General features: G+C 40.5%; 2 protein-coding genes across 4 annotated transcripts in view; one reads left to right on the top strand and one right to left on the bottom strand.

Moving 5' to 3' along the window:
- Positions 1 to 2082, top strand: part of vwa2 (von Willebrand factor A domain containing 2) — a 126374-nt gene extending 124292 nt beyond the window's left edge. For both annotated transcript variants that reach the window (XM_039775912.1, XM_039775905.1), the window contains exons 13-14: positions 251 to 373; positions 915 to 2082. In XM_039775912.1, the coding sequence (XP_039631846.1) occupies positions 251 to 373; positions 915 to 1057 (266 nt within the window). In that variant the 3' untranslated portion in view covers positions 1058 to 2082. The remainder of the gene's footprint in view (positions 1 to 250; positions 374 to 914) is intronic.
- A 2582-nt stretch (positions 2083 to 4664) lies between these two features.
- Positions 4665 to 26856, bottom strand: part of afap1l2 (actin filament associated protein 1-like 2) — a 246254-nt gene continuing 224062 nt past the window's right edge. For both annotated transcript variants that reach the window (XM_039775882.1, XM_039775894.1), the window contains 7 exons: positions 25047 to 25155; positions 23714 to 23899; positions 22520 to 22757; positions 13597 to 13761; positions 13191 to 13384; positions 12054 to 12200; positions 4665 to 6553 (listed from right to left, as the gene is read on the bottom strand). In XM_039775882.1, coding sequence (XP_039631816.1) covers positions 6527 to 6553; positions 12054 to 12200; positions 13191 to 13384; positions 13597 to 13761; positions 22520 to 22757; positions 23714 to 23899; positions 25047 to 25155 — 1066 coding nt within the window. In that variant the 3' untranslated portion in view covers positions 4665 to 6526. The remainder of the gene's footprint in view (positions 6554 to 12053; positions 12201 to 13190; positions 13385 to 13596; positions 13762 to 22519; positions 22758 to 23713; positions 23900 to 25046; positions 25156 to 26856) is intronic.

The raw sequence follows: 26856 nt of genomic DNA, 5'->3' as shown, positions 1-26856 counted from the left end.
CTGGCAGTGTGCAATAACTGCATTGTTTTCCTATTAAACTTTCAAAGAGTTTTGAGATTCTAGTGTTTAATGTGATATTTCTTCTTTTTGTGATGGTTACTGACAAATTTTAACATATTTCCATCCTTTATTGAACCTTCTTAATCCAGTTCAAGATCATAATGAAGTTTTAGTAAAAAATCAATAAATAAATAATAAAGTCTGCCCTAAATATTAAAATGATAATTTTGTCACAATTATTTTTTTTTAGAAGCAAAACGGCCAATAAATCTGTGCAGACCCAATCCATGTATGAATGATGGCATCTGCATTTTGCTGAGGGGGAGCTACCGCTGTGAGTGTCAAGGCTGGGATGGGCCGCACTGCGAGTATAGTAAGTTTGCATTTATTTTTTTCTTTAAATACCAGACAATGTTATTAAACTGTAACTAGCTTTTCAGAGGCCATCAAATGATTTTTACAAGACAAATGAACTTGTAAAATTATTAATGTTTTGGTGATAGTGCACACACAAATCGAGTGCTACAGTTACAGATATTATAGATATTTATATACTGTATGTGATTCATTCAAAAATTACACCAAAGATATTGTATCTTACCCTAAATATATGTATACAATATATACCCTGATAAGCAAAAAACAAAATTCAGCATGGATGCAAAAGTTCTACTGAGTGTGATTTTCAACCTGCCCTTCAAACACATGTAATCATGGATGATTTTATATACCATATACAGCCATTCTGAAAACACTATATGAAATATTGCCATGTTTTCCCAGAATTATTTGCATTGCTACCATCTTACTGGTAAAAATTATACAAAAATGAAGATGTAAAAAAATAAAGAAAATCAAAATTATTCAATACATTTTTAATTTAGTTGCCTTAATAGCTTTTTTATTTCCTTTAGGAAACACTAGAACTACTGGCCGTGGAGATTTGCCAAGGCCAGCTGGCTTGTTAACAAATCGTAGACGCCAGAGGAAACACAGTGGCCTTCATCATCTGAAGAAAGTGCGACTCAGAAAAAGAAATGGAAGTGTAAAGTACTAAAACCTAACTGTTTAATAGGCGAACAAATTAACTGGTACTTACCTTATTAGTATTGGAGGACACAATCCTCATGGTGCCTGAGCTTCTTGGTGATGGAACTTATTTTATGGATTATTTTAATAATTTAATGGAAGCAAATATGATTTGGGCTAATGTGTTTTTGAACATACATATTGTCAAAGCTTCTATCTGCACTTAACACATTTGTTTATATGTGGAGATAATAAGTATTAAATATTATATATATATTCAGCCATTAATGCAATGGACTATACTGTTGAGGATACTCTTTACTTTTCATTCTTCTTATTTAATCTTCCCCTGTTGAGAAAAAAAACCTACTCAGTATTTAAGGCGCCAACATTTCTTTTAATTCTAATCACACTATGTAAATATTGGGATTCTTTGAAATGGTGGGATATTTTTTTACTTAGCTGCTTTTCAGTGTAACCATGTTAAAATTGTAATACATAAAATAAATGTGTGTTTTACTGTAGTTTTTGGAGGTAATAATTGAATTCTGAAAAAGAGAGAGATTCCATTGGATAAAATATTCTGTGAGGTTATTGACAAGGAATCATTTGGGGTTGATGCCTCCACTCTCTATCATGTCGTTCTTGGCAAAGTTGGAACTTGAATTTACTATTTCAGACTTCTGGCCTCCAGAACTAAAAGGGAAATCCCCCCTTGAGCAGAGGCTGATATATGACTAATTAGCGTGTGACAGAGCTCTCTCTTGGCCACTCCTGTGTGTGCTGCTGACCACAGAGATGTAACATGTAAGAGCAAACAAATTCTTATTTAATAAATCATTTTGTTTTTATTCATTTGCTGTTAAATTTCATATCCCAAGTTATTGTTTGTAATAAATGTATTTCCTGTTTTCAAGGATTTTTTAATGCAATTACATTTTAAGCTTTGTTGTAGACAAGATATTCTGTATATCAAGCATGTGTTGATCCTGGTGTACCTAGTTTGTCACTGAGAATGCAATATTTTAAAATATATTAGTTTTGTTACTCTGATTCTCTGGGTCCAGCTTAAATACATTTCACTGATTGACAGTAGACCTTACTCTCTATGCAAGAAAAACTAAATGAATTACATTAGACTCGTTCCAATATCCAGGTATTTTTGAAGCTATTAAAATAAAATAATACAAGAGAAATAACAGACCATGGAAAATTATTTGTTAAGGTTCTATTGTCTTATAAAAAATGTGAACTTTTATAAACTAACTGGAAAGTAGCACAATGAAGGCTATTATAAAGAAGTCTCGCTTCAGTAAAGCAATTACCATAAATTGTAAAGTTTATAGATATTAATTATGTACACACCTTCATTGCTGTGAAGTTTTATTTTGGTATTCTGCAATTTCTTTTTTCCTTTCAGGTTCCTGAATGCAGGTAAAATGTAGTGGCTGGAGTTAAGACTACAGAGGTGTACTTCTGGTGGTAAATTAATCTCAATAGACTATTATATGTAACGCGTATGATGTACATTTGACAGAAGACTTATTTTTTCAGTCAAGTTATTTAAGCTTAAATTTTTAAATTAATATTTGCATTCAAAATGTTTTTATAAACCTGCTAATAGGCTTTTCTATTTTCCTGTTTTTCTTTTTGTGGGGATGTTGACCTTGTATTGCATGTTTGTAAGTAATGTGTGTTTTATATTGTTCAAAAAAATGAAAGGAACACATTTTAATCAGAGTCTAGCATCACATCAATGAAACTTCTGGGATGTAGATCTAGTCAGTTAAGTAGCAGAGGGGGTTGTTAATCAGTTTCAGCTGCTTTAGTTTTAATGAAATTAACAGTTGCTTTAGAGGGGCAACAATGAGATAACCCCCAAAACAGGAATGGTTTAACAGGTGGAGGCCACTGACATTTTTTCCCTCCTCATGTTTTCTGTTTTTTCACGAGTTTTGGATTTGGCTACAGTCAGATAACATGAGGCGATACCTGGATCTTACAGAGGTTGCACAGGTAGTCCAACTTCTCCTAGATGGCACATCAATACGTGCCTTTGCCAGAAGGTTTCCTGTGTCTCCCAGCACAGTCTCACGGGCATGGAGGAAATTCCAGGAGACCGGCAGTTACTCTAGAAGAGCTGGAAATGGCCGTTGAAGGTCCTTAACCCATCAGCAGTATGGGTTGCTCCTTTGGGCATGGAGGAACAGGATGAGCTCTGCCAGAGCCCTACAAAATGACCTCCAGCAGGCCACTGGTGTGAATGTCTCTGACCAAACAATCAGAAACAGACTTCATGAGGGTGGCCTGAGGGCCCGACGTCCTCTAGTGGACCCTGTGCTCACTGACCGGCACCGTAAAGCTCGATTGGCATTTGCCATAGAATACCAGAATTGGCAGGTCCATCACTGGCACCCTGTGCTTTTTACTGCTCAACAGTCCTGGGTCATCTTCATCATATTTTTCATTTCATGTTTTCAATTAGTAAAAGTTCAGGACTGTAGGCAGGCCAGTTCAGCACCCAGACTCTTGTACTATGAAACCATGCAGTTCTAATAGTTGTAGTATGTGGTTTAGCGTTGTCTTGCTGAAATATGCAAGGCCTTCCCTGAACAAGACATCGTCTGGATGGGGGCATACATTTCTCTAAAACCTGTATATACCTTTCAGCAGTGATGGTGCTTTTCCAGATGTGGAAGCTGACCATTCCATAGTGAATGTCAAATTTCGATTTGTCTGTCCACAGAACAGTTTTCCACCTTGCCTCAGAATAGAAAAGAGAAAAACCAGCATGAGATTAAGGCTGAACTTGCCGTTAGCTATTAACCCATTGTATAGCACTGGCTCCATCAATATTGACTGTTACAAGATGGGATACGCATTAGAAGTTTGGTAGGCAGTCCCTAAATATGATATGCTCAGTGATTTTCAGTCATATAAACTGACATGGTCTGGAAACAAGATCCTTAACTAAAGTTGGCCAGTCTGGCATACCCAACAACTAGAAGTTGTGTAGTACGACATTGGGTTAAGGCGGCACAAACCAAAATTAAATGTCAAAAATCCAACTAAGTTAAGAAGATTCTTATATTCTAAAGGCAATTGATGCAGGGCAATATTTTAGTGCAACACATTTGACCTCTTAAAGGAAAATGAAATATAAACCAACAGACCTCCTAATACTAGGAAATAAACAGGTTGGTAAGGTACTTAGAGAGTTTAATGGTCTTGTGATTAGCACCAATGTGAAGTGTGTAAATTGAGAAAGCCCTAAGTAGTTCCTTACTGAATAAATTTGTTTTTCCCAGTTTTCAACTTGTTTCCATTGTAAAGTGGCCAGAAAGTTAGTTAAGACAAGACTACATACTAGTGGTATATGGAAAGTTATCACAATAGTGTGCTTACTGAACAATAATAATAATAATCCAGCTTTTATTACACTGAAAAGAGATATTAAAAACTAAGGAACTCCAGTGACTCTAAGGTATTTTTTTTGTAGTTTTGCAACTCAAATTAATACAAATCATCCTAATTTCACCATGTTTAATGGGATACTCCAAATTCATAGACAATTCCTCAATTTCTTTACCATCTGGCTATTAAAATGTTTAAAAATAAAACACAACACCACCTGGTTTAAAGTATTGATATGTTTATTTGAGTTTCACCATTGTCTATGGTATATACTACCGTATGCCCACATCATCTCTATATATGTTTATTGTTTGGCTGATATGTATTTACAGAGTCATACTGTATACATCACACAGTACATACAAGCAGTTCCAGTAGCTTTCTCTTTTTTCATATCTCACCACTTTTAAGGAAAGCACAATGAAAATGTATTATTCTTTAAAAACTTGGTGTCCTAATTTTCTGTCCCAGAATTTTTAACATCATAATAGAGTCCAACTGTTGTCGTAACATTTGGATTTGAAACAAGTGTGGTAAATATATGACAGATTTCTGGATAAAGCACTTTCTGTTTCCTATTTTTATTGATTTGCTTTCTTTCTTAAAGTGGGTAAGCTTCAATCAACCTTTCTGTAGAACTTACACAGCATTTCCATGGATCTGCTCCCTCACCTCCATACTATACTGATGTTGCTGTTTTCACTGTTGGTGGAAGAAGTACCACTTTTAGAATTAGATGGTACTTGACCATTTGACTTGCTTGGCTGTACATACCACCTGACACCAGCGCCAGGTGGGCACTTATTATATGGCTGTGAGGCAACATACATTAAGCGTTGAGCTTGTGTCACATACTCAGACGAAGGACAAAGCACTCGGCTCGGCTCCACAGTAGTCACAGGCGCTGATATCTGAGAGCACATTATGGCATTGATTGGCCGGTTCATTTCTATTTAAATAAAATACTACTAAGTCTGCGTCTTGCATATGTCACAGTGATGGCCATTTAATGGTTGTTTGTGTCTCATGTGTAACAATTGTGAACCTCATGTTTACTTTTTATACATTAAGTTAAAAAACTATACAAATAAATTTTTTTTTTTTTTTAAACTGGAAGTAAAAATGGTTAATCGATAAAAAATGTACATTCAGTGGTAGTTTTTAGCAGAGAATACTGTATTGTATTCTTTATTATCTGACAACCTTGATGTGCTACACAAGTCAGCCACGCTTTTCACACTTTTACGTTAAGGACAACACAAGTAGACTTTATTTTCCATGTTCTTGGTTCTTTTGCGTGGTAATTCCCTATAAATGATTGTTAATGTGAGTAGACCTAATTTTACAATGTAATGTACAATTTTTGTCATTTTTCTACTCTTTCAATAATATTTCCTTGTTTGTTGTTTTTTTTTTTTTACAGGTATGTCAGAAAGGTTTAACAGCAGATGTCTTATCTCTCTTATAGATTTTGAAGAACTAACTACCGTGTGAAGGCTGATGGATCAGTTTTACTTTGAGTGTAATGGTGATCATACAGCTCAGATCTTCATTGTCACAGTTCTCGTCATTACTGTTGTATTACCTCCACGCTTTTGAAGTCTGACATAGCATGCTGTCCAAGGTCAATCTAGGCAGGCAAACATGTCAGGTAGAGACGAAATATGGAATTGTGTTTGTACTTGGTACCAGGCCCAGGAAATGGAGGTAAACCTAGACAAATGTCTTATCGTTCAGGTGCTAGCCTACCTGTACAGCGCCTTGTGGTGCTCTCTTCACTTAGTTTCATCCCTCCATACACACTTGGTATATAAAATGTTGTCAGAAGTGGAGTTTCCCAGATCCTTTATGAAACCTTGTTGGTGTTCTCGTCCAGAAGAGCAAACCAGTAAAACGTCTGTGTAGACTGGCCCATACTGCACATGATTCTTGTGTTCCTCCTGTTAGGATGCACTGCATTGTAGTTTAACACTAATAATAATAAAACACCTGCTGCTGGGAAGACGCTGTTGTCTTCAGTACTGTTTTTGGGTAGACTTGGTTATGAGGTTAAAAAACGTCTGTAATACAAAAATACCAGTGTCTAACTGGCAGCCTTCTTTTCCCATTCCTGTGAAATGTAGAAAAGAAAAAAAGAAGTGTTACTTAGGTATTTAAATCCAATTAGGTTTCATTGATTAGATTCTAAAGTCACAAAACCCTCCGTGGCACTAAATGAGGATGCCCCAGCTGTTCAGACACTTTCTTTTTATGCTTTTATTGTGTGTTAGCTCTACAGTTAGGAGTAGGCGATAAACAAGTTGGTCCGGAATATTGTAAAAAATTCAGCTGGTGATATGGATTTCAAGAAAAATGTTTTTAAAGGTGTACTACAAATTAATGAAAACCTTGCAAACCCACTCTCTCAAAACATGTAAACTAGTACAAGTGAAAAGAAACAGAAAATTTGATTTGTATGCTGGTCTTAGTGTCTTAAGGGTAGTGGCTTTGTGTACGGACTTGTATGTGAATTATGTGCCATAAGGGAGCCGAGCGATGTGCAGTTCATGCTTTGTGGTGACATTAGATTACATGCGTTTGAAAGTGTATGAATGTTTAGAACCAGAGATTTGAAACAGGAAGAGAGGACTGAGGAAGCCATGCCAAAATGAATGAGGCTGCCCTTTCATTGGTTCAGAGCAGAGAGGTGAATACCTGCTGTTGACTCAGTTTGAGTAGCAGATCATTAACAAGCACGTCTATAGATAAGAATTAATCAGTAATAGTTTTGTAATTTATTAAAACGCCTGTGTCAGTCAGAAAAATATATACAAATGCATTGTACCAGTATGTACCAAAACCTTTAAAACTTATAATAATTCTGTGATATGAATTTTTTGACCATTCCACCCCCGCCTCCTACCCACAATGTTTGTGTAGTGGTCTGAAAGTGTCCCGTATAGGATTTAAACAGCCACCTTCTACCAGTAAGTTCAGGGCTTTGAATTGGAAGGCAAAGAACAATGACTTCTGGACTAGAAGTTACCGTGAAGACCAAAGAGTACAAAGGGATGAACACTGGGAACATTCAAAGATAAGGAGCTATAATCTCACACTTCCACGTCATATTTTTTGCCTTGGTTCAACTGTATTTTCTCTGCTCACACTGACTCACACTGGCAAGGATGTTTTCCCATTTTGTTGAACTAACTGAAATAAATAATATCCAGGAATGGGTGAAGTGGCATCATGCCATCTGCACAATACCAAAGGACAACTTGGTAAGCAACTGCTTACATTCACACTCATGAATCAGTGTGAACCTGTTTATATAGGAAGGTGTATGCCTTGACATGTTCTTGGTTTACGTTTCTAATACAATTTTCTGTGTTATCTTGACTTATTAAAGAAAGTTTCTGTGTAATAGCAGTCCTTCGTCCCTGGCAGCTGATACCTGATATGAAGTTACTCCTGTAGCTTACCTAAAACAACTTTACAATGCAATAAAACATATACAGTGGTGTGAAAAACTATTTGCCCCCTTCCTGATTTCTTATTCTTTTGCATGTTTGTCACACAAAATGTTTCTGATCATCAAACACATTTAACCACTAGTCAAATATAACACAAGTAAACACAAAATGCAGTTTTTAAATGATGGTTTTTATTATTTAGGGAGAAAAAAAATCCAAACCTACATGGCCCTGTGTGAATAAGTAATTGCCCCCTTGTTCAAAAAGAACCTAACTGTGGTGTATCACACCTGAGTTTAATTTCCGTAGCCACCCCCAGGCCTGATTACTGCCACACTTGTTTCAATCAAGAAATCACTTCAATAGGAGCTGCCTGACACAGAGAAGTAGACCAAAAACACCTCAAAAGCTAGACATCATGCTAAGATCCAAAGAAATTCAGGAACAAATGAGAAGAGAAGTTATTGAGATCTATCAGTCTGGTAAAGGTTATAAAGCCATTTCTAAAGCTTTGGGGCTCCAGCGAACCACAGTGAGAGCCATTATCCACAAATGGCAAAAACATGGAACAGTGGTGAACCTTCCCAGGAGTGGCCGGCCGACCAAAATTACCCCAAGAGCGCAGAGACGACTCATCCGAGAGGTCACAAAAGACCCCAGGACAACGTCTAAAGAACTGCAGGCCTCACTTGCCTCAATTAAGGTCAGTGTTCACGACTCCACCATAAGAAAGAGACTGGGCAAAAACGGCCTGCATGGCAGATTTCCAAGACGCAAACCACTGTTAAACAAAAAGAACATTAGGGCTCGTCTCAATTTTGCTAAGAAACATCTCAATGATTGCCAAGACTTTTGGGAAAATACCTTGTGGACTGATGAGACAAAAGTTGAACTTTTTGGAAGGCAAATGTCCCGTTACATCTGGCGTAAAAGGAACACAGCATTTCAGAAAAAGAACATCATACCAACAGTAAAATATGGTGGTGGTAGTGTGATGGTCTGGGGTTGTTTTGCTGCTTCAGGACCTGGAAGGCTTGCTGTGATAGATGGAACCATGAATTCTACTGTCTACCAAAAATCCTGAAGGAGAATGTCCGGCCATCTGTTCGTCAACTCAAGCTGAAGCGATCTTGGGTGCTGCAACAGGACAATGACCCAAAACACACCAGCAAATCCACCTCTGAATGGCTGAAGAAAAACAAAATGAAGACTTTGGAGTGGCCTAGTCAAAGTCCTGACCTGAATCCAATTGAGATGCTATGGCATGACCTTAAAAAGGCGGTTCATGCTAGAAAACCCTCAAATAAAGCTGAATTACAACAATTCTGCAAAGATGAGTGGGCCAAAATTCCTCCAGAGCGCTGAAAAGACTCATTGCAAGTTATCAAACGCTTGATTGCAGTTATTGCTGCTAAGGGTGGCCCAACCAGTTATTAGGTTCAGGGGGCAATTACTTTTTCACACAGGGCCATGTAAGTTTGGATTTTTTTTCTCCCTAAATAATAAAAACCATCATTTAAAAACTGCATTTTGTGTTTACTTGTTTTATATTTGACTAATGGTTAAATGTGTTTGATGATCAGAAACATTTTGTGTGACAAACATGCAAAAGAATAAGAAATCAGGAAGGGGGCAAATAGTTTTTCACACCACTGTATATATATATATCTTATATATAAACATCTACCTGTGGAAGTGTGTGTGTCTGACTGTTTGGCCTGGAAGTGCGAGGCTACAGCATGAAGCTCAAAGAGCTGGCAAGGTGGCCCCAAGTTAACAAGAAAAAAGTGCAAGGCTACAGCAGGAAGCTGAAAGAAAGCAACTCCATCTCCAAAGTGAAACCGCCGAGGAAAGATGAACAAGAAACTCACTTAGCTGCTGGTAGACAAGGGGTGCGAGCACATCCGCAAAACGAAAACATCGACTCTGCATTTTTTTTCTGATGATTTCAATAGGTTCTAGGAGCCTGGGCTTTTTACAGCATGGACTTACACAGCTAGTATATATATGCAGATCAATGGATTGTACATCTGCTTTGTTAAAGAAAGCATTGCAAGCTTCCAAAAATTGTTGTATGCACTTGCACTGAGACAGAAGCAATCATTAATGCCGTGACTGCAGCATATTCTCTTAGAGCACTTGAGGGTGCACTGCACCTAAAAGGAGCAAACACAGGCCAGTGAAAATATTAAACCTTGAAGCTTCAAACAACCCAATATTTTTTTTTCCTTTTTTGGAATTCTACAAGAAAAACGGCAAACTTACAACTATTTAAAATTTTCGTAAGATTGATTGAAAAAGCAATACTTTCATTGGTTTAGAGGCACACGCTGAGTGCTGATTCACCAATAAATGTCTGTGTGTCCCTGCCCATCAGTGCAGCCTCTGAGAGGAAATTTATGATTTGTCTACACATCTGAATTTGACTTCTCCATTAAATATCACTCATTAGTTCAGCGTTAACCAGCTAAGATCTCCATCATATAGTGATGCAAGCACAAATCTCACAACAGCAAATGTCACAAAACTGCCCAAGAGATTTTCTGACAAATCTGATTTGAAAAGTATATTGTAACAAAAGCAGCTTTAAACAGTTTTTATTCACAAATGTGTGTGTCACTGCTATAAAAATAATAATGTTTGAATTCTTTATTGGTGTTGCTTTTCAGCAGTATTATATTTTAGTTACTGGACAGAAAATGCCAGTGAGTAAAGTTAGTACAAGGATGTGCATATGGTCAAGTAAATCACGTATTCCAGTCAGTCCCAAACTCAGGAGTCCACTGTGGCTGCAGGTTTTTGTTCCAACCAACTTCCATTTTTCATTGGACTCTTAGCCTATTGAATTGAATTATTATTTCCCTGTTTCTGTGTTTTGGAGTCAATGTAGAAATGACAAACTAAGTTAGGTACATTTTTATTAAAATGCAATAAGCAGTTATATGGGGAATATGTAGTTTTTTTAAATCGTTAACAGTATTTTCAACCTAATATTCGTTCTGGTTATTTAATTGATTATTTACTGATTAGTGGGTCTGACACCGAAGTCATTGCTGTGTTCATCATCCTGGGTGTCTGCTTTGCTGGTTGTTAATTGTCACTATTAGGGTTAAATGAAAGGAGCAAACTGCACAGTAAAAGGGGAGAATAATAGGAAAACAACAAAAGAGAGTTAAGCATTTATAGCTTTAGAAACAAAAAAAAAAATTCTGAATGTCTTATAAACGAAAAAACCATACTGTTGTGTTTTTTCTGAATGCAGACTAAGAGAAGAGTGAAAAAGACTGGCTAATTAAATGAGATCAGTTGTTTTCGATAGTTATCACTGATTGTGAATCTGGGTGGAACAAAACCCTGCAGCCACAGTGGGGTCCCCAGGACAGAGTTTGGGAACCACTGATGTATTCCATTTCATTTTGTATAAACTGTACACTGAAATTTTCCCCAGGCTTTAAAGTGTTCCTGTCTTGTTGTTATATTGGGGGTATAGCCAACATAAATGAAATTCGAACCCTGTGGTTGCTCATAAGCTTCATCTTTGGGTAGCCATCATATCAAAACTGCAGCTTAAGTAAGCAACACTGTAGAATAGTCAAACACTTAGAGGTAATGGCGTTAAGAAGTCAAGGTTTTTCATGGTTTCTAAAAGAACATCCCAACCAAGTCCATGTGTTTTGTTTAAAAAAAAAACCTCACCTTCTCTCGTGGCTCCTCTTTGTCCCTGTAGCCGGTGAAGTTTCAGGCTGTATAGTTACATACACACTATAAGCTGATGTATGTCTTGTTAAGTAGGATCTACCACAGTTTTGTTTATGTATTTGCCTAATGTTGTTTTTAATATATCCTTATTTTTATTGGAAATGGGTTGAGGAAACAGTTATTGTGAAAATAAATGGTGGGTTTTGTGAATTGTTATTTCTGTAGACAATGAAGATCAGTCAGTCTGATTGTCACCACAGCCTGCCTCCTCCGCAGTCAGACAGTCGGACTACGAGGCCCAGTGAGTACCGTAACAGCCAGAGCAGCAACTACAAATGATTATTTTGACCAAACACTTTTAATTTAATACTGCTTAAAACTAAAAACTAAAACGCCCTGATAATATTTTAAAGCGACATCGCCCACCCATACCAGCAACTCCTCTCACAGGAGTCTTACCTTTGCTTTTTGTAAGACGTTCCCTTTAGCAGACACCATGATGGACAGTGGCCTGTTCTTAAGTGCTGAAGCAGAGTTTACAGGTCCTGTTTCACCATTGCTTGAAGCCACTGCTGGCTGAGGTGATGTAGATAATGCTGTCCTCACCTTAGAGAAATAAAGAGTTAGGAAATATAAAAATCACTTGGATAACAAGACCAAGGAACTCATCCTCACTATTCCTAGTCCAGAATGGAAACGTCTGCTCTCACATAGATGATCTTGGGTCACTGGCATGAAAAAGAATCACTTAAGCAGTTAAAGGTGATAACAGTTTCACAAACTCGGGAGCCATTTGCATTCTTTAGGCTCAAACACTGGCTTGGGCTTATGCATGTCACTTAAAATATGTAAATCACAACAAATGATTCCTAACAGATATGGTTTGGCTTATTGTTTATAATCATTGCTTTTGTATTCAGAATGACATATCACCCAAAATCCATTGTGGGTGAAAAAGGAGGTTCAAAATGCTTTCTTGGTCAACTGTCCTTGCAACTTGTCAATGCCAGCTAAGCAGTGTACTGCGATGTACGTTAATGTTTGTGACTATGGTAAGACATTGGTGGCGACACTTACTGCTCCAATTTCCGGAGGAACAACAGAGTCAGAAAGGAAGTGGTGTCAAAGAAAAAGAAATGGGAAAGACTTGGTGATGACCAGACATAACAAGTTAGCATAACTAAATTCATTTCAAAGCTGGACTGTTTTTCTTGATTTGTTTGAACATTTGTCTTTTTCTGTAGGTTTACTGCTGATTTATGTTAATGGATTTGTGGTATGTGTGGAGATCATTTTGTTCTTTAATATCTTATTGCAGCAGTTTAAACTTTAGTTTTCTTGTTCTTTTATCGGAGGATTGTAGAATGATTTGTAGATGATTTATAGAAGAGTGGGAATAAGTAATGATAGTACTTGTGAGGGTGTTGGACTTTTTTCAGTCCTTTTCCCTCGACCTTTTTAGGTGTAGCAGTGTATCAGGTCACCCTTTGTAGGTGTTATTTGTTACAAAGTGGTTAGTACTGCTGCCTCATAGCTCCAAATGTGCATAAACACCCCGACTCAAAACGGGGGCAGCAGTAAGCTGATTAGACTTACGCTTAAGCTGGTGGACTCGAGCAGAACACTGTCAACTGCGGTGCCCAGAGTTACAGGGCCTGACTCTGCTTTCCTTAAATTTCCTTTTACTTCCACCAGCTCAAGTTCAAGGTCAACTCTCTGGCTCTCCATCTGCTTGCACTCCTCATCAATTTCTCGCAGCTTCTCTTCTAGAATTGCCAGATCTGGGCTTTCTGTATTTAAAAGAAAAGAAAAAAAATGGATTACTGTATGTATATATCTTTTTTTTTTTCTTTAAATGATGAATTACCATTTTTAAGCAAGATTACAAAACCAAAGCGATTTAACATACAGTTTGTCTACTGAAGAAAACCAAGCAAAGGCCTCGAGAACTTGTTCCAGAAGACATTAGCATACCTAAAGCAGACCAGTAAGGCCTCAGTACCTTTCGATGCTGCAATGCTGTCTTTTATTTCACGCCTCTGCTTCCTCAGTTGTGCCAGCATATTACGGAGTTGGTCCTTCTCTCTCTCAAGTCTTACTTTTTCTTCGGAGAAACGTCGGGTGTCTGCTTCTGCTCTGCTCTTGCCCAGTTTTGACTCAATAGGTGCTAGAAACGGACAGATCGTAAACACATACATTAGGGTTTGTTTGGGTTCAAGTTCCATTTTAAAGGTGAATGCTGATAGGACATATGTACTCTTCTTCATGCGTTTTCCTGCTCTGGGTTGCCAGGATTGAAAGCAGCATCTGACATGGGACTGTCCTGTGTGAATTTAAAAGTATACTGCAGTATGGTTTACATCTCAGACAACAGCAGTAACCATATGCACGTGTACATATACAGCATACCTTGCATTGAATCATTTACAATCAAATTTGACCACACAGAATGGTATGTGGCCTTACAAAAGATTGTGGAACAGCGTAGTATTTTGTTGATTAATTATTCTATGGAACATTAGTAATATGAGTAAAAATATGAAGTATGAGTAAATATTAAGTATTATCTTAAAAACGCTGTCATTTCTTAGGTTGGATTAGGTAAGGTTGTTAAAAAAAATGCTTCTCAGAATCTACAGATTCTAAGGTTTAGTTTAATGAACAAACTATTAAAACTGCATTATACCTTAGTGTAATCAAGCATCTGTTTAAATGTTCATTGAATGGCTAGTGCATTTACTGAGGGGCAACAAACCGATGAAACAAAGTCAACAAGACCCCTACTTACACCGCCGTAGTTCTGGCTGTAATACTTGTCTGTTCCTCTACTACCAGTGTGCTATGTGAAACCACGGGTGACTTGCAGTGCTCTTTTAGAAGAGGTACTTTTAGCCAAGAAATGTTGTTCTGATATGTGATTAAATGTGATAAGTGATAACATTTTTCCCTGGCATGGTGCACTCATTCTCTAGGCAAATTGTGCTGTCTGAGCTCAAAAATTGCTACATTTGTTCTTAGACAGTGCAAGTGGGTAGGCAACTGTGTGCTGCCTCATGGGCGTCATAGTGGGGGTACAAAGGGTAATGTTTACCAAGGGCTCACTGGGTGGGGGAGCCTCGAAGCCTGGAATGAAAAGGATGTGTGACAGACATAGATTGAGAGGAAGGGGCCCACAAAGACTGCTCATGTATAGGGCCCAGAGTTCTGTGCTGCACTCCTGGCTGCCTGGGAAACACAACGTGGTGCCTGAATTCTCCCACCCCTTACTAAAATGCTATAGTGAAGGGGAGAAAGACTGACGAAGAGGCTCAGTGGTGGGTGCTTCGCCTCTCATTGACACAATTCTAGAGGGCCTAACAAAATGGCTCTCGGGCCAAGCCTGTCAAGTTTTGTTTGCTTAATTTATTTACATCAGTGCTTTACGCTAAGGGTGATGCAGTAGTAGTGCTGCTGCCTCGCAGTACCGAAGCCAGGGTTCATGTCTCAGGTCCTCTCTGCGTGGAGTTTGCATATTTTTCCCCATCTATGCGTGGGTTTTTTCGAGGTGCTGTGCAAAGTCCAAGGACTTGCAGGTTGGGTGGACTGGTAATGCTAGATCGACCCGAGTGCGTGTGAATGAGGGTGTGAATGTGTGTGAGTGTGGGTGTGAGTGTTCAATCTAGGTTAGACTGGCACCCTGCCCCGGGTCTGTTCCTGCATTATGCCTAATTTTAACTGGGAAAGTCTCAGCCCACCCCGTGACCCTATTTAGGATTAAGTGGGCTTAGAAAATTATATGGTATGGCTTTATGTTAAGTATGCATATATATTTTGTTCAAATGCACTTTTGAGGTGTTTGAGTGGCCATTCTAAAGAAGACAAGCCAAAACAACCACAGCGATGCTCCAAACTTCAATTCTGATCTTCACATTGAATTTATAACTAAATCAGATAAGGCACTGTCTTTCATTTTCCTAATCCCACAGCCAAAGTGTTAACCAAAATTCAAAACGGGTCTTCACCAAACCAAAGTTAAATGTTTTCTTGTTTTCTGTTTGAGGGGTTTAACTATCACACTTTTGTTGTAATGGTGAGGGGCCACCAGGAAGGCATCGGTGGTCATCTGTCCTCCTCACTTTCTTTGTACTGCGACTCTTGGGGGGATTGGGGGCATACACTGCAATGGTAACACTCTGGCATATGAAATTGTGTTGGTTCTCATGGCTAGCAACAGGGACCTGTGGCATCAACAACAAGGCAGGAGGAGGTTAGGGACATCCACTGATTAAATGGCAAACCAGCCGGGTGCAACTGGTGACACCTCAGCACCACACTGAACCCCTAACCTCCAGCAATATAATAACAGTATACAGTCATATGAAAAAGTTTGGGAACCCCTCTTAATTCTTTGGATTTTTGTTTATCATTGGCTGAGTTTTCAAAGTAGCAACTTCCTTTTAATATATGACATGCCTTATGGAAACTGCAGTATTTCAGCAGTGACATTAAGTTTATTGGATTAACAGAAAATATGCAATATGCATTATAACAAAATTAGGTGCATAAATTTGGGCACTCCAACAGAGATATTACATCAGTACTTAATTGAGCCTCGTATTATAAATATAACAGCCTCTAGACGCCTCCTATAACCTTTGCTGAGTGTCTGGATTCTGGATGGAGGTGTTTTTGACCATTCTTCCATACAAAATCTCTCCAGTTCAGTTAAATTTGATGGCTGCCGAACATGGACAGCCTGCTTCAAATCATCCCATAGATTTTCGATGATATTCAAGTCAGGGGACTGTGACGGCCATTCCAGAATATTGTACTTCTCCCTCTGCATGAATGCCTTTGTAGGTTTCGATCTGTGTTTTGGGTCATTGTCTTGTTGGGATATCCAGCCTCTGCGTAACTTCAACTTTGTGACTGATGCTTGAACATTATCCTGAAGACTTTGTTGATATTTGGTTGAATTCATCTGACCCTCGACTTTAACAAGGGCCCCAGTCCCTGAACTAGCCACACAGCCACACAGCATGATGGAACCTCCACCAAATTTGACAGTAGGTAACAGGTATTTTTCTTGGAATGTGTTGTTCTTCTTCCGCCATGCAAAATGCTTTTTGTTATGACCAAATAACTCAATTTTTGTCTCATCAGTCCAAAGCACTTTGTTCCAAAATGAATCTTGCTTGTCTAAATGAGTATTTGCATACAACAAGCGACTCGGTTTGTGCCGTGAGTGCAGAAAGGGCTTCTTTCTCATCACCCTGCCATACAGATGTTCTTTGTACAAATTGTGCTGAATTGTAGAACGATGTACAAATACATCATCTGCAGCAAGATGTTCTTGCAGGTCTTTGGAGGTGATCTGTGGGTTGTCTGTAACCAGTCTCACAATCCTGCGCATATGCCACTCTTGTATTTTTCTTGGCCTGCCAGACCTGCTGGGTTTAACAGCAACTGTGCCTGTGACCTTCCATTTCCTGATTCCATTCCTTACAGTCGAAACTGACAGTTTAAATCTCTGAGATAGCTTTTTGTAGCCTTCCCCTAAACCTGAACTGAACAATCTTTGTTTTCAGATCTTTTGAGAGTTGCTTTGAGGATCCCATACTGTCACTCTCCAGAGGGGAGTCAAAGTGAAGCACAACTTGCAATTGACCACCTTAAATACCTTTTGTCATGATTGGACACACCTGTCTATGAAGTTCAAGGCTTAACAAGCTAATCCAACCAATTTGGTGTTGCAGGTAATGAGTATTGAGCAGTTACATGCACTCAAATCAGCAAAATTTCAAGGGTACTCAAATTTTTGCACAGCCAGTTTTTCACATTTGATTTCATTTCATACAACTAAATACTGCTTCACTAAAAATCTTTGTTCGGAAAACACTCCAGTACTCAGATGTTCCTAAGAAATGAAAGACATAACAATGTTATCTTTTTTGTTGAAACTAGAGTAAATTATTATGCAGGCTGAGAGGGGTTCCCAAACGTTTTCATATGACTGTAAATGAACTCAAAGAAATGGGGATAACTAGTGTAACCACAGGAAAAACACAAAAATCCAGATGAAGATACAAACCAAAGGAGCACATGCTTTGTTGGCACTTTCTTTCACTCTTCTGTCATTATTTATATCTTAACTTTAAATTGTGCCACTTCATGTTTTCAAATTTAATGACCAAGCTAAACTAAAACTTGCCCTTGTTCCCAAAATGCAAGTAACAGTTTTAATACATTTGTTTTTATGCTCTTTTTTTCCATTTCATACAGGATGTCACATGGATTTTGAAAATTACAAAAGCATGAAGTGGAATCTCCATTTTGCATCTCGTGATGCCAATATTGTTACTGATAGCTCTAAAGATTTCCCAAAACACAAACACTGTGATCCGAATAATAAAAGCACAGGTCTGGCTCAGTAGGTAGGTGGCACGTTTCCACCTGAAGTGTTAAGATTTTGAGGGAGGCAGAGTGGTGCAGCATTTAGCAGTCACTCCACATCTTGTCTTTGTCTGCATTGAGTTTGCTTGAATTTCTTGTGTCTACTCGAGTCTGCAGGTATTCAAGCTTTCGTCACACATCCCAGAGATATGCGTGGTTGGTTCTTGAAGTCCTTACCTCTTTGATCTGGATATGGATGTGTTGAGTGATGGGATAACAGACCAATCCCCCTAGTGTAGGCTTTTTGCTGATGGGGTTATGTTGTGTAGCACCAGAAAAGAGGAAGGGAAAGGGGAGGATTTTGGAAAAATGGAGAAGAAGAAAGAGGACTGAAGATAAATAGAAAGAAGATGGTATATATGAAGTTTATTGATGATCAGAATTCAGAAGTTAACCTTACCGGGAGAGCTACTGATGAGAATGTATACATTTAAATATCTAGCATCAGTGGTAGTCCAAGATGGAAAATCATATGCAGAGATAAGCACAGAGTAAAGTGTAGATGGAACAGTTGGAAGAAGGTATCAGGAGTATTGTGTGATCGAAGAATTAAGGCAAATGATAAAGGTAAGGTGTTTAAGACGGTCGTAAGACAGGCAATGATGAATGGAGCTGAGACATGAGCAGCAAAGGGAGTGCAGGAGAAAAAGTTACATGTGACACAAATGAGTATGTTGAGATGGATATTTTAGAAGAGACGGACAGAATAAGAAATGAGACAATCAGAGGTACAACAAAAGTGGGAGTGATATCTAAGAAAGTACAGCTGAGAAAAGTATATCTAAAAAAAGTAGTATGGACATGTGTTGAGGACAGACAATGGATAAATGGATATGTCTGCAAAAGAGTGATAGGATTGGAGGTACAGGGGAAGAGAAAACAAGGGAGGTCAATGCAGAGATGGAATAATAAACTAAAAGAAGATCTGAAGGAAAAGGGTCTGACTGAGGAGGAGGTGCAGGACTGAGCTGTATGGAGAAGGTTAAGTAAGCACATCGACCCCATGGAGATGAAGAAGAAGGTTGAAATTGGCCTGTGTGAATGAGCAGTGCCCCCAACCAATCCCCCATTCCGGCTTGGTCCCTGCCTTGTGTCTGATGAGTACACCTGCAGAACACCATGTAGGTTGAGGAGTATCTGAGCATGTTATCTTCACCCTTAGGTAAGCATACCAAGCAAATACCCACCTCAAAACCCTAACCTAACTCTAAAGCATGAGTGCAGGGGGCACAAAATATGTTAAGAGCAGTGGATGATTATTTTAAGTAGCTGATTTAGTAGCAGGGTCAGATATATCGGTAATTGTTTTCAGCCGGAAAAGGGTGGAGTGCCCTCTCAGGGTTGGAGGAGAGATCCTGCCCCAAGTGGAGGAGTTCAAGTATCTCGGGGTCTTGTTCACGAGTGAGGGAAGAATGGAGCGTGAGATCGACAGGCGGATCGGTGCGGCATCCGCAGTGATGCGGGCTCTGCATCGGTCTGTCGTGGTGAAAAAGGAGCTGAGCCGTAAGGCAAAGCTCTCAATTTACCAGTCGATCTACGCTCCTACCCTCACCTCTGGTCATGAGCTATGGGTAGTGACCGAAAGAACGAGATCGCGAATACAAGCGGCTGAAATGAGTTTCCTCCGCAGGGTGTCTGGGCTTTCCCTTAAAGATAGGGTGAGAAGCTCAGTCATCCGGGAGGGGCTCAGAGTAGAGCCGCTGCTCCTCCGCATCGAGAGGAGTCAGATGAGGTGGCTTGGGCATCTGATCAGGATGCCTCCTGGACGCCTCCCTGGTGAGGTGTTCCGGGCACGTCCAACCGGGAGGAGGCCCCGGGGAAGACCCAGGACACACTGGAGGGACTATGTCTCCGGCTGGCCTGGGAACGCCTTGGGATTCTCCCGGAAGAGCTGGAAGAAGTGGCCGGGCAGAGGGAAGTCTGGGCCTCTCTGCTTAAGCTGCTGCCCCCGTGACCCGACCTCGGATAAGCGGAAGAGAATGGATGGATGGATGAATGGATGTTCTACTAAAAATGTCTAAATTCACAGGCAAAGCAGTAAACACGGTCACCACATGGTTTCCTAATTCAAAACCCAAAGGCTGTGTTGTAATTCCCTGGTTTATGAGTGCCCCTTTGCTAGATGAGATCAACTAACAATTGTTGTCCAATGGTTCCCATCCAAGAATTTTTAAGAGGACTCCTCATAACCTTCTGCTTAGCGGTTTGATTTTGAAATAATCTGCTATGTATCATCAGATGGCTGAAAATTCAAACGTGTCACCTGCAACTTAAATTTGTTTTAATCAAAGTGGTGGTCCTTTAGTTTAGTCCTCCTTGGTGGGGGTGCATCTGTGGCTGCAGGTTTTCATTCCCTGCCCAGTTTCTTAACTAGAAGTCAGCTACTGCCTCGGGACTTCTTAATGGTCACAAGGCGGTTTTGTGCTTCACTTTAGCTTACACCATTGTCAGGATTCCCAACACTTAATGTCTTCTTTTAGCCCCACACTGCTACATCCTCTGTTTTAACAGCTTCTTCTTTTCTTAGCCAGCTACCCAAAGACAAAGAAGCCAGCAGCTCACCATCTAACTTCATTTACACCTGTGTGTGTTGTTCATGACGTGTCTGTTTATTAAGGCACAATAGTAAAAGACTGAGAATGGACAGTCAATAAGAACTGGCCGATGTTAAGAGTGGTGTTTCACAGGGGTCAGTGGTGGGGCCGCTGGTATTTTTAATATGTATAAATGATTTAGATAGGAATATAAGTAACAAGCTGGTTAAGTTTGAAGATGATACCAAGATAGGTGGATTAGCAGATAATTTGGAATTTGTTAAATCATTACAGAGGGACTTTGCTATCAAACAGGCTTGGGCAGATTTGTGGCAGATGAAATTTAATGTCAGTAAATGTAAAGTATTACACATAGGAAGTAAAAATGTTACACAATGGGCGGTCGGAAAATCGAGAGTACACCTTATGAGAAGGATTTAGGAGTCATAGTGGACTCTAAGCTATCAACTTCCCAACAGTGTTCAGAAGCCATTAAGAAGGCTAACAGAATGTTAGGTTATATAGCACGATGTGTGGAGTACAAGTCCAAGGAGGTTATGCTCAACCTTTATAATGCACTGGTGAGGCCTCATCTTGAGTACTGTGTGCAGTTTTGGTCTCCAGGCTACAAAAAGGACATAGCAGCACTAGAAAAGGTCCAGAGAAGAGCGACTAGGCTGATTCCAGGTCTACAGGGGTTGAATTATGAGGAAAGATTAAAAGAGCTGAGCCTTTACAGTTTAAGCAAAAGAAGATTAAGAGGTGACATGATTGAAGTGTTTAAAATCATGAAAGCAATTAGTACAGTGAATCGAGACTTGTATTTTAAAATGAGCTCATCAAGAACACGGGGACACCGTTGGAAACTTGTTAAGGGTAAATTTCACACAAACATTAGGAAGTTTTTCTTTACACAAAGAACAATAGACACTTGGAATAAGCTACCAAGTTGTGTGGTAGACAGTAAGACATTAGGGACTTTCAAAACTCGACTTGATGTTAATTTAGAAGAATGAAGTGGATAGGACTGGCGAGCTTTGTGGGCTGAATGGCCTGTTCTCATCTAGAGTGTTCTAATGTTCTAATGACAGATGGTACAAATCATTTGAGTGTCCTACAATTTGAGACAACCTAACATGGTACAATAAAAGCACTAGAAACCACTAGAAAGGGTGGCATGGTGGTGCAGCAGTCGCGCTGCCGCTTCGCAGTAAGCAGACCACAGTTGACATCCCAGAGTGTAGTTTGCATGTTCTCCCCGTGTCTTCCTGAGTTTCCTCCAGTTTCCTCTCACAGTCCAAAGACATGCAGGTTAGGTGAACTGGCAGTGCTAAATTGGCCCTGGTATGTGGGTGTATGTGTTTGCGCTGCAGCAGCCTGGTGACCTGTCCAGGGTTTGTTCCTGCCTTGCACCCTGTGCTAGCTGGGATGAGCTCCAGCAGACCCCTGTGACCCTGTTCAGAACTATGTGAGTTAGAAAATGACTGGCAACCCTTAGAATTCAAAAGCTTTCAGCAAGGTATGGCTTCTAATGATACAATTGGTTTGGCAACTAACGTGTCCCTTCAGAAAAAGAGGCCAAGCCTCCTTGATTTAAAATGACAGGTGTGACCACATCAGCCATTTTGGTTGTTTTCTGAATTGCTACCAGTGCTTCTGATGGTCACACAATTCAGATTCATGTTCCAGTGCTGAAAATGACAGGCAGTGTAGCATAGTGTTTAAGGCTTTGGACTGCAAACTCTGAGGTGGTGGGTTCAAATCCCATTACTGACACTGAGCAAGTCACATGCCCTGCCTGCGCTCAAACTAGAAAACCAGAAGAAATGTAACCAAGTGTATCTCAAATGTTATAAGTCACCTTAGCTACTGCAATGTCATAAGCCAAATAATAATTACTTTAAGTAATGGAGGCAATGAAAATGTCTTCCAGTATCCATGCACCTGTTAAATTCTTACCCTGCAATGGCAGTTTTGGCTTTTCTTGGCCTTCCAATGGGGTCCTCAACTCCAGTGGTGTTTGTAGAGGTTTACTCTGTAAATCTGTACAGGGGAACGAGATCTTCTGGTTCTGCGTCTGAATTTTGATCACCGTCTTCACTGAAGGCTGATCGACATCGGCTTTATAAGATGCAGAGTGAGTCCTTGTGTTGCTCTTTATTTGGGATGCCTCTGCATCTCCACTTGGATTGAAGGCCTGTTAAGAACAATCAAAAAAGAAATAAATAGCCAGTAGGAGTTAAGGCCTCAGACAGCAGACCTGGGCCTTCTAGGTGGACTGGACGGTTTATGTCCCTGCCAAGGACTACAAGCTCAGTGACTGCACCTACCAAACTATGTCTTCTACATTGTGCTTCACTTTAAACAAGTTTGTCATCTTGATAATGAAATGTTGTGACTTTGGATAAAACCTACAGATACCACTTTGTTTCCCAGGGCCGAATAAAGGCTGACCAAGTTCTTTGGCCCATGATACAGGGTTGTTCTCATCATCCAGACTTGACTAGGCCTGACCAGGCCTTCATTTCTGGGGTCTAGACATGTCTTCTAGCCTGTCCTCACAAGGTCTAATGTTCAGAATGGTCAACACTGGCACAGGAGTCCTCCTTTTGTAGCTGCTTTTCACGGTAAATCCTTGCAAAGCCAACACTATGAAGTTCAAGTCGATGGGCACTCCACCCAAATGAGCCCACAGCTCCCCATCTTCATGGAAAGAGAACAATGAAATTTGGTAGGCACACCTGAGACCTGAGGTTGTCACAATGGCCATGCCACAGAGGTAGAGGTAGGTGTGTGTGTGTTTTTGGGGGGGTCCCAAGTATTGGCCATGGGACTCTTGACGTTTTCAGTTCCCCCTGCCATAAGCTGGCATATCCATGTTGCTTTCAACATTGTAAGCCCACAGTAGGTGTGCCCTGGTGATATGTTGGTGCTCATTCCTTTTAGCAGGTCAGCTGAAGTTTCACGTGTTTTGCATGACCCCAAACTGGAGAGGTGTGAGACAAAAAGTGCAGTTCTCAGCAGGGTCAGAATTTTAACTTAGAGCAGACCAGCTGCCCCCCATCGATCCCCCAATAATCCCGGACCCTAAAACACCCTGGACATTGAGGTGTTACACAGACACATTTACCGCTTTGGTCTCTGTCTCCTCACCTGACTGACTTCCAGCTGTCTTGAACCCGTGTTCGCTGACGTCTGAGGTGAGTCGCTGTCCATATGTGAGGTGCTGACAGGAGACTGCCTTCCGGGGGAGTCGGCCACATACGATTCCACAGGAATGAGGTCCAGGTAAATGCGGTCGGGGTCGTCTTCAGGGTTGTACGCTGCATGGAGGTTCTCCTGCCAAGGGGACAATGAGAGCCCTGTAGTTAGTGCTGGCCTGGGTAATGCTCAGTGTGCCACCCGCATCGTGAGCCCCACACAAAAGACCCCCAACTCCATGTGCATTGCTCTGCACCCGTTGTGGGAACGTAACGACTCTCTGCTGTTGGTGATGGAGTGTGTGAGCTGCTTAATCAGAGTTAAAGTGAACTTGAGGAGAAATACCAAAGCAGAACCATTCAGGGCTGGTGGACTGGAGCTCCTCCTCTGTAGCTGGAGGCTGCCAGTTCATCACTGGGACTACTTGGTCACACTGGGCACATTTGAAGTCACCAGTCAAACTAACCAGCAGGTCTTGGAGAACAGAGGAAAACCAACAGAGGCAGAGAGATGGGTGACCAAGTGTGAAATGTGAAGCTGCGTAGCAGTAGACCAACCACTGTGCCACTGGGTTGTTAATAACAATAAAACTGTTTTGGGTCTGCACTGTGGCAAGAAAACCAGGAGCTGACCACATCCAGGAGGCTTGACGTCACTGTGAAGAGTTAACAGCCAACTGAAACCCAAATATATTAATCCATCACCACATTTAAACAGACATTTTATATTTGGTAATTTGGACTTTGGTCACAAAAAAAATGTGAGGAGGACTGGGGATTTTTCTGAGCAGCTCATTTATTTGTTTAGGTGAATTAAATTTGTGTTTTTTTTATTTTGTCCAGCAGAGGGCACCATATGCTCTCTCTCCTTGCTGCTTCTTCACAGCACTGGTGTTTTTATTTTTTATTCTTCAGGTTATGAGATGAGCACATTGTGATTGTCACCTGCCATATCTATTCAATTGGACAGCTAGAGAAGGAACTACATAGGGGTGAAACTAGATGGAGGAAAAACAAATGTGTCTTCAGAAGAGCCTGTCATTCTATTAATGAAACATTCATTCCAACAGAGAGCTGAGGGAGGCAGGAGCCCATCTCAGCCGGATCAGGTGTCAAGCCATGGAGGAGGTGCCCACCCAGCCCAACAAAGACAGACATTAGGAGGGTCCCCAAGGTTTAAAAAAAAAAAAAAACCAAAACAGGGCTGAAATTTGACCCGGGACTCTAGAGTCATGAGGCAGCAGAGCTAAACACTCGCACCCATTCAGTGGCCACCACCTCTTTACCATCTCAGGCGGCGTGTCCACGTCATCATAGATGTCATCAGGATTGCAGGTGACGGCAGGCAGGTTGTCTGTATAAGCGTTGGGCTCTGAATATCTCCTCTGCATAAGGCTGTGAAGCAAGGGAGGACAAACAGTAGAGTTAGGAAGACTGCAGCTGGCATAAGGAGTAACGCCATTCACATCTTAATGAGAACCCACCTGACAGACTTGTGAGCTGAATGAAACTCACTAAACATCTCAGTATCTCTAATAATCCTATTAATAACTTTCTAAATGCACTTATTCAGGAGGCCAGGGCCTACCCTCGCAGCAGCAGTCCAGTGGTGGTTCCACTCTTGCGCACACTACAATGATGGACACTCACAACCAAACCAACAGCTCTGACCTAAATGAATGTTCACTAAGAACTGTATAGCGTGTCTCTGGGACAGCCGGAAGGTGACATGGGGAGGACTTGGCTGTGTGTCAGGTTTACAACCAGCAAGCAGTGCACTGGGTGTTCTGAGGTCACCACCTCGGGTCCAACTCCAGACTCCAGTGGCTGCCTCCTGAGCTTTTGTAGGCTGTCAGTACTTTGTGAAGGAAGGCCGTTAACACAGTGAATGTGGAAGGGTTACACGTCAGTTTCAACAGGCAACCTTCGATTATCAAATTGAGCTCTGAAGCCGTGTGATCGCCCAGTAGTGTAATGAGAGGCTGTTTGTGAAGAACACGTGCCATACTTGGAGAGACACGCTGACGGTGTGCCCTGCAAAGGAAAAAACATACTGCTGTAAAGTGCTTCAGACTGTTTGACTAAGACATCCTCTAGTGGTCGACTCCTGAACAGTTACCAAGGGAACGGTGAGATAATCTGAATCAAATATATTTTATTGTTTTACGAATTTACAAATAAGAAGTGAAATGTGCGTGCCAAAGACATCTAATACGTTAAACATTTTGGGACCTTGAGATAATATCAAAACATAGTACAGGTGGGCTAGAAGAGCTTACCATTTATCTGTATGCTGATTGGTGTTAACTGAAAGGCTTCTTGTCTGTGCGATTTAAATGAGCCTAACGTATGGAGGGACACTGCTTTGTTAGGTTAGTCCGGGGTGTCCAACTGCAATCCTGAGGCCCTGTGCGGGCCTTTTCTTCATTAGTGACCAATCACTTCTGCTGTCAATTGACTTCTTTTCACTTCATTTTAATTGACTTGTTTTTTCTTAAGATTCAGTCCTCTGAATTGCTTCATTTTTTATCCTAAAATGGGAGATGTGAAGCAAGCCAAAAGATGACCAGCTAAGTCAGGGCCTCAATTTCCTAACAATTTCCCTCCAGCCATTTTCCTCATTAGAAGCCGATTCTTATTGTTAATTAAACCCGTTATTTAATCCCATGGTGCTCTTATTCTGGTTGATGTCTTTTCCAAGAGCCCCATCGAAATGTGTTGTGGATTTGAGCAGATCGACATCATTGAGACCTTCACCTTTCTTTATGTTCAGATATTTCATGACAGACTCAGGTTAGCTGGTCTTGTGTTGGCTCATTTTGTATTTCATTATTAACTTAGCTGCTAATTAAAGAAAAAAGAAACAAGTAAAGGATCAGAGCCTTAAATTGCAAGTCAATTAAAATGATGGGAAGAGAAGTTAATTAGCAGCAACTAATTGAGACAAGGGTTAGCATGAAAACCTGCAGCCACTACGGCTCTCCAGGACCAGAGCTGGTGACCCCTGGATTAGTCAGTCTAGTCACAGTGCAGGCTTGTTGTAATAAAAGACGTCCAGCAGATGGCTGTCAGTGACGGTGATCTCGACCTTTCTTT

Source organism: Polypterus senegalus, chromosome 1 (assembly GCF_016835505.1).
Source record: "Polypterus senegalus isolate Bchr_013 chromosome 1, ASM1683550v1, whole genome shotgun sequence".
Taxonomy (NCBI): Eukaryota; Metazoa; Chordata; class Cladistia; order Polypteriformes; family Polypteridae; genus Polypterus; species Polypterus senegalus.
Note: the sequence above shows the minus strand (reverse complement) of the source record. Positions and strands in the feature narration are given on the sequence as shown.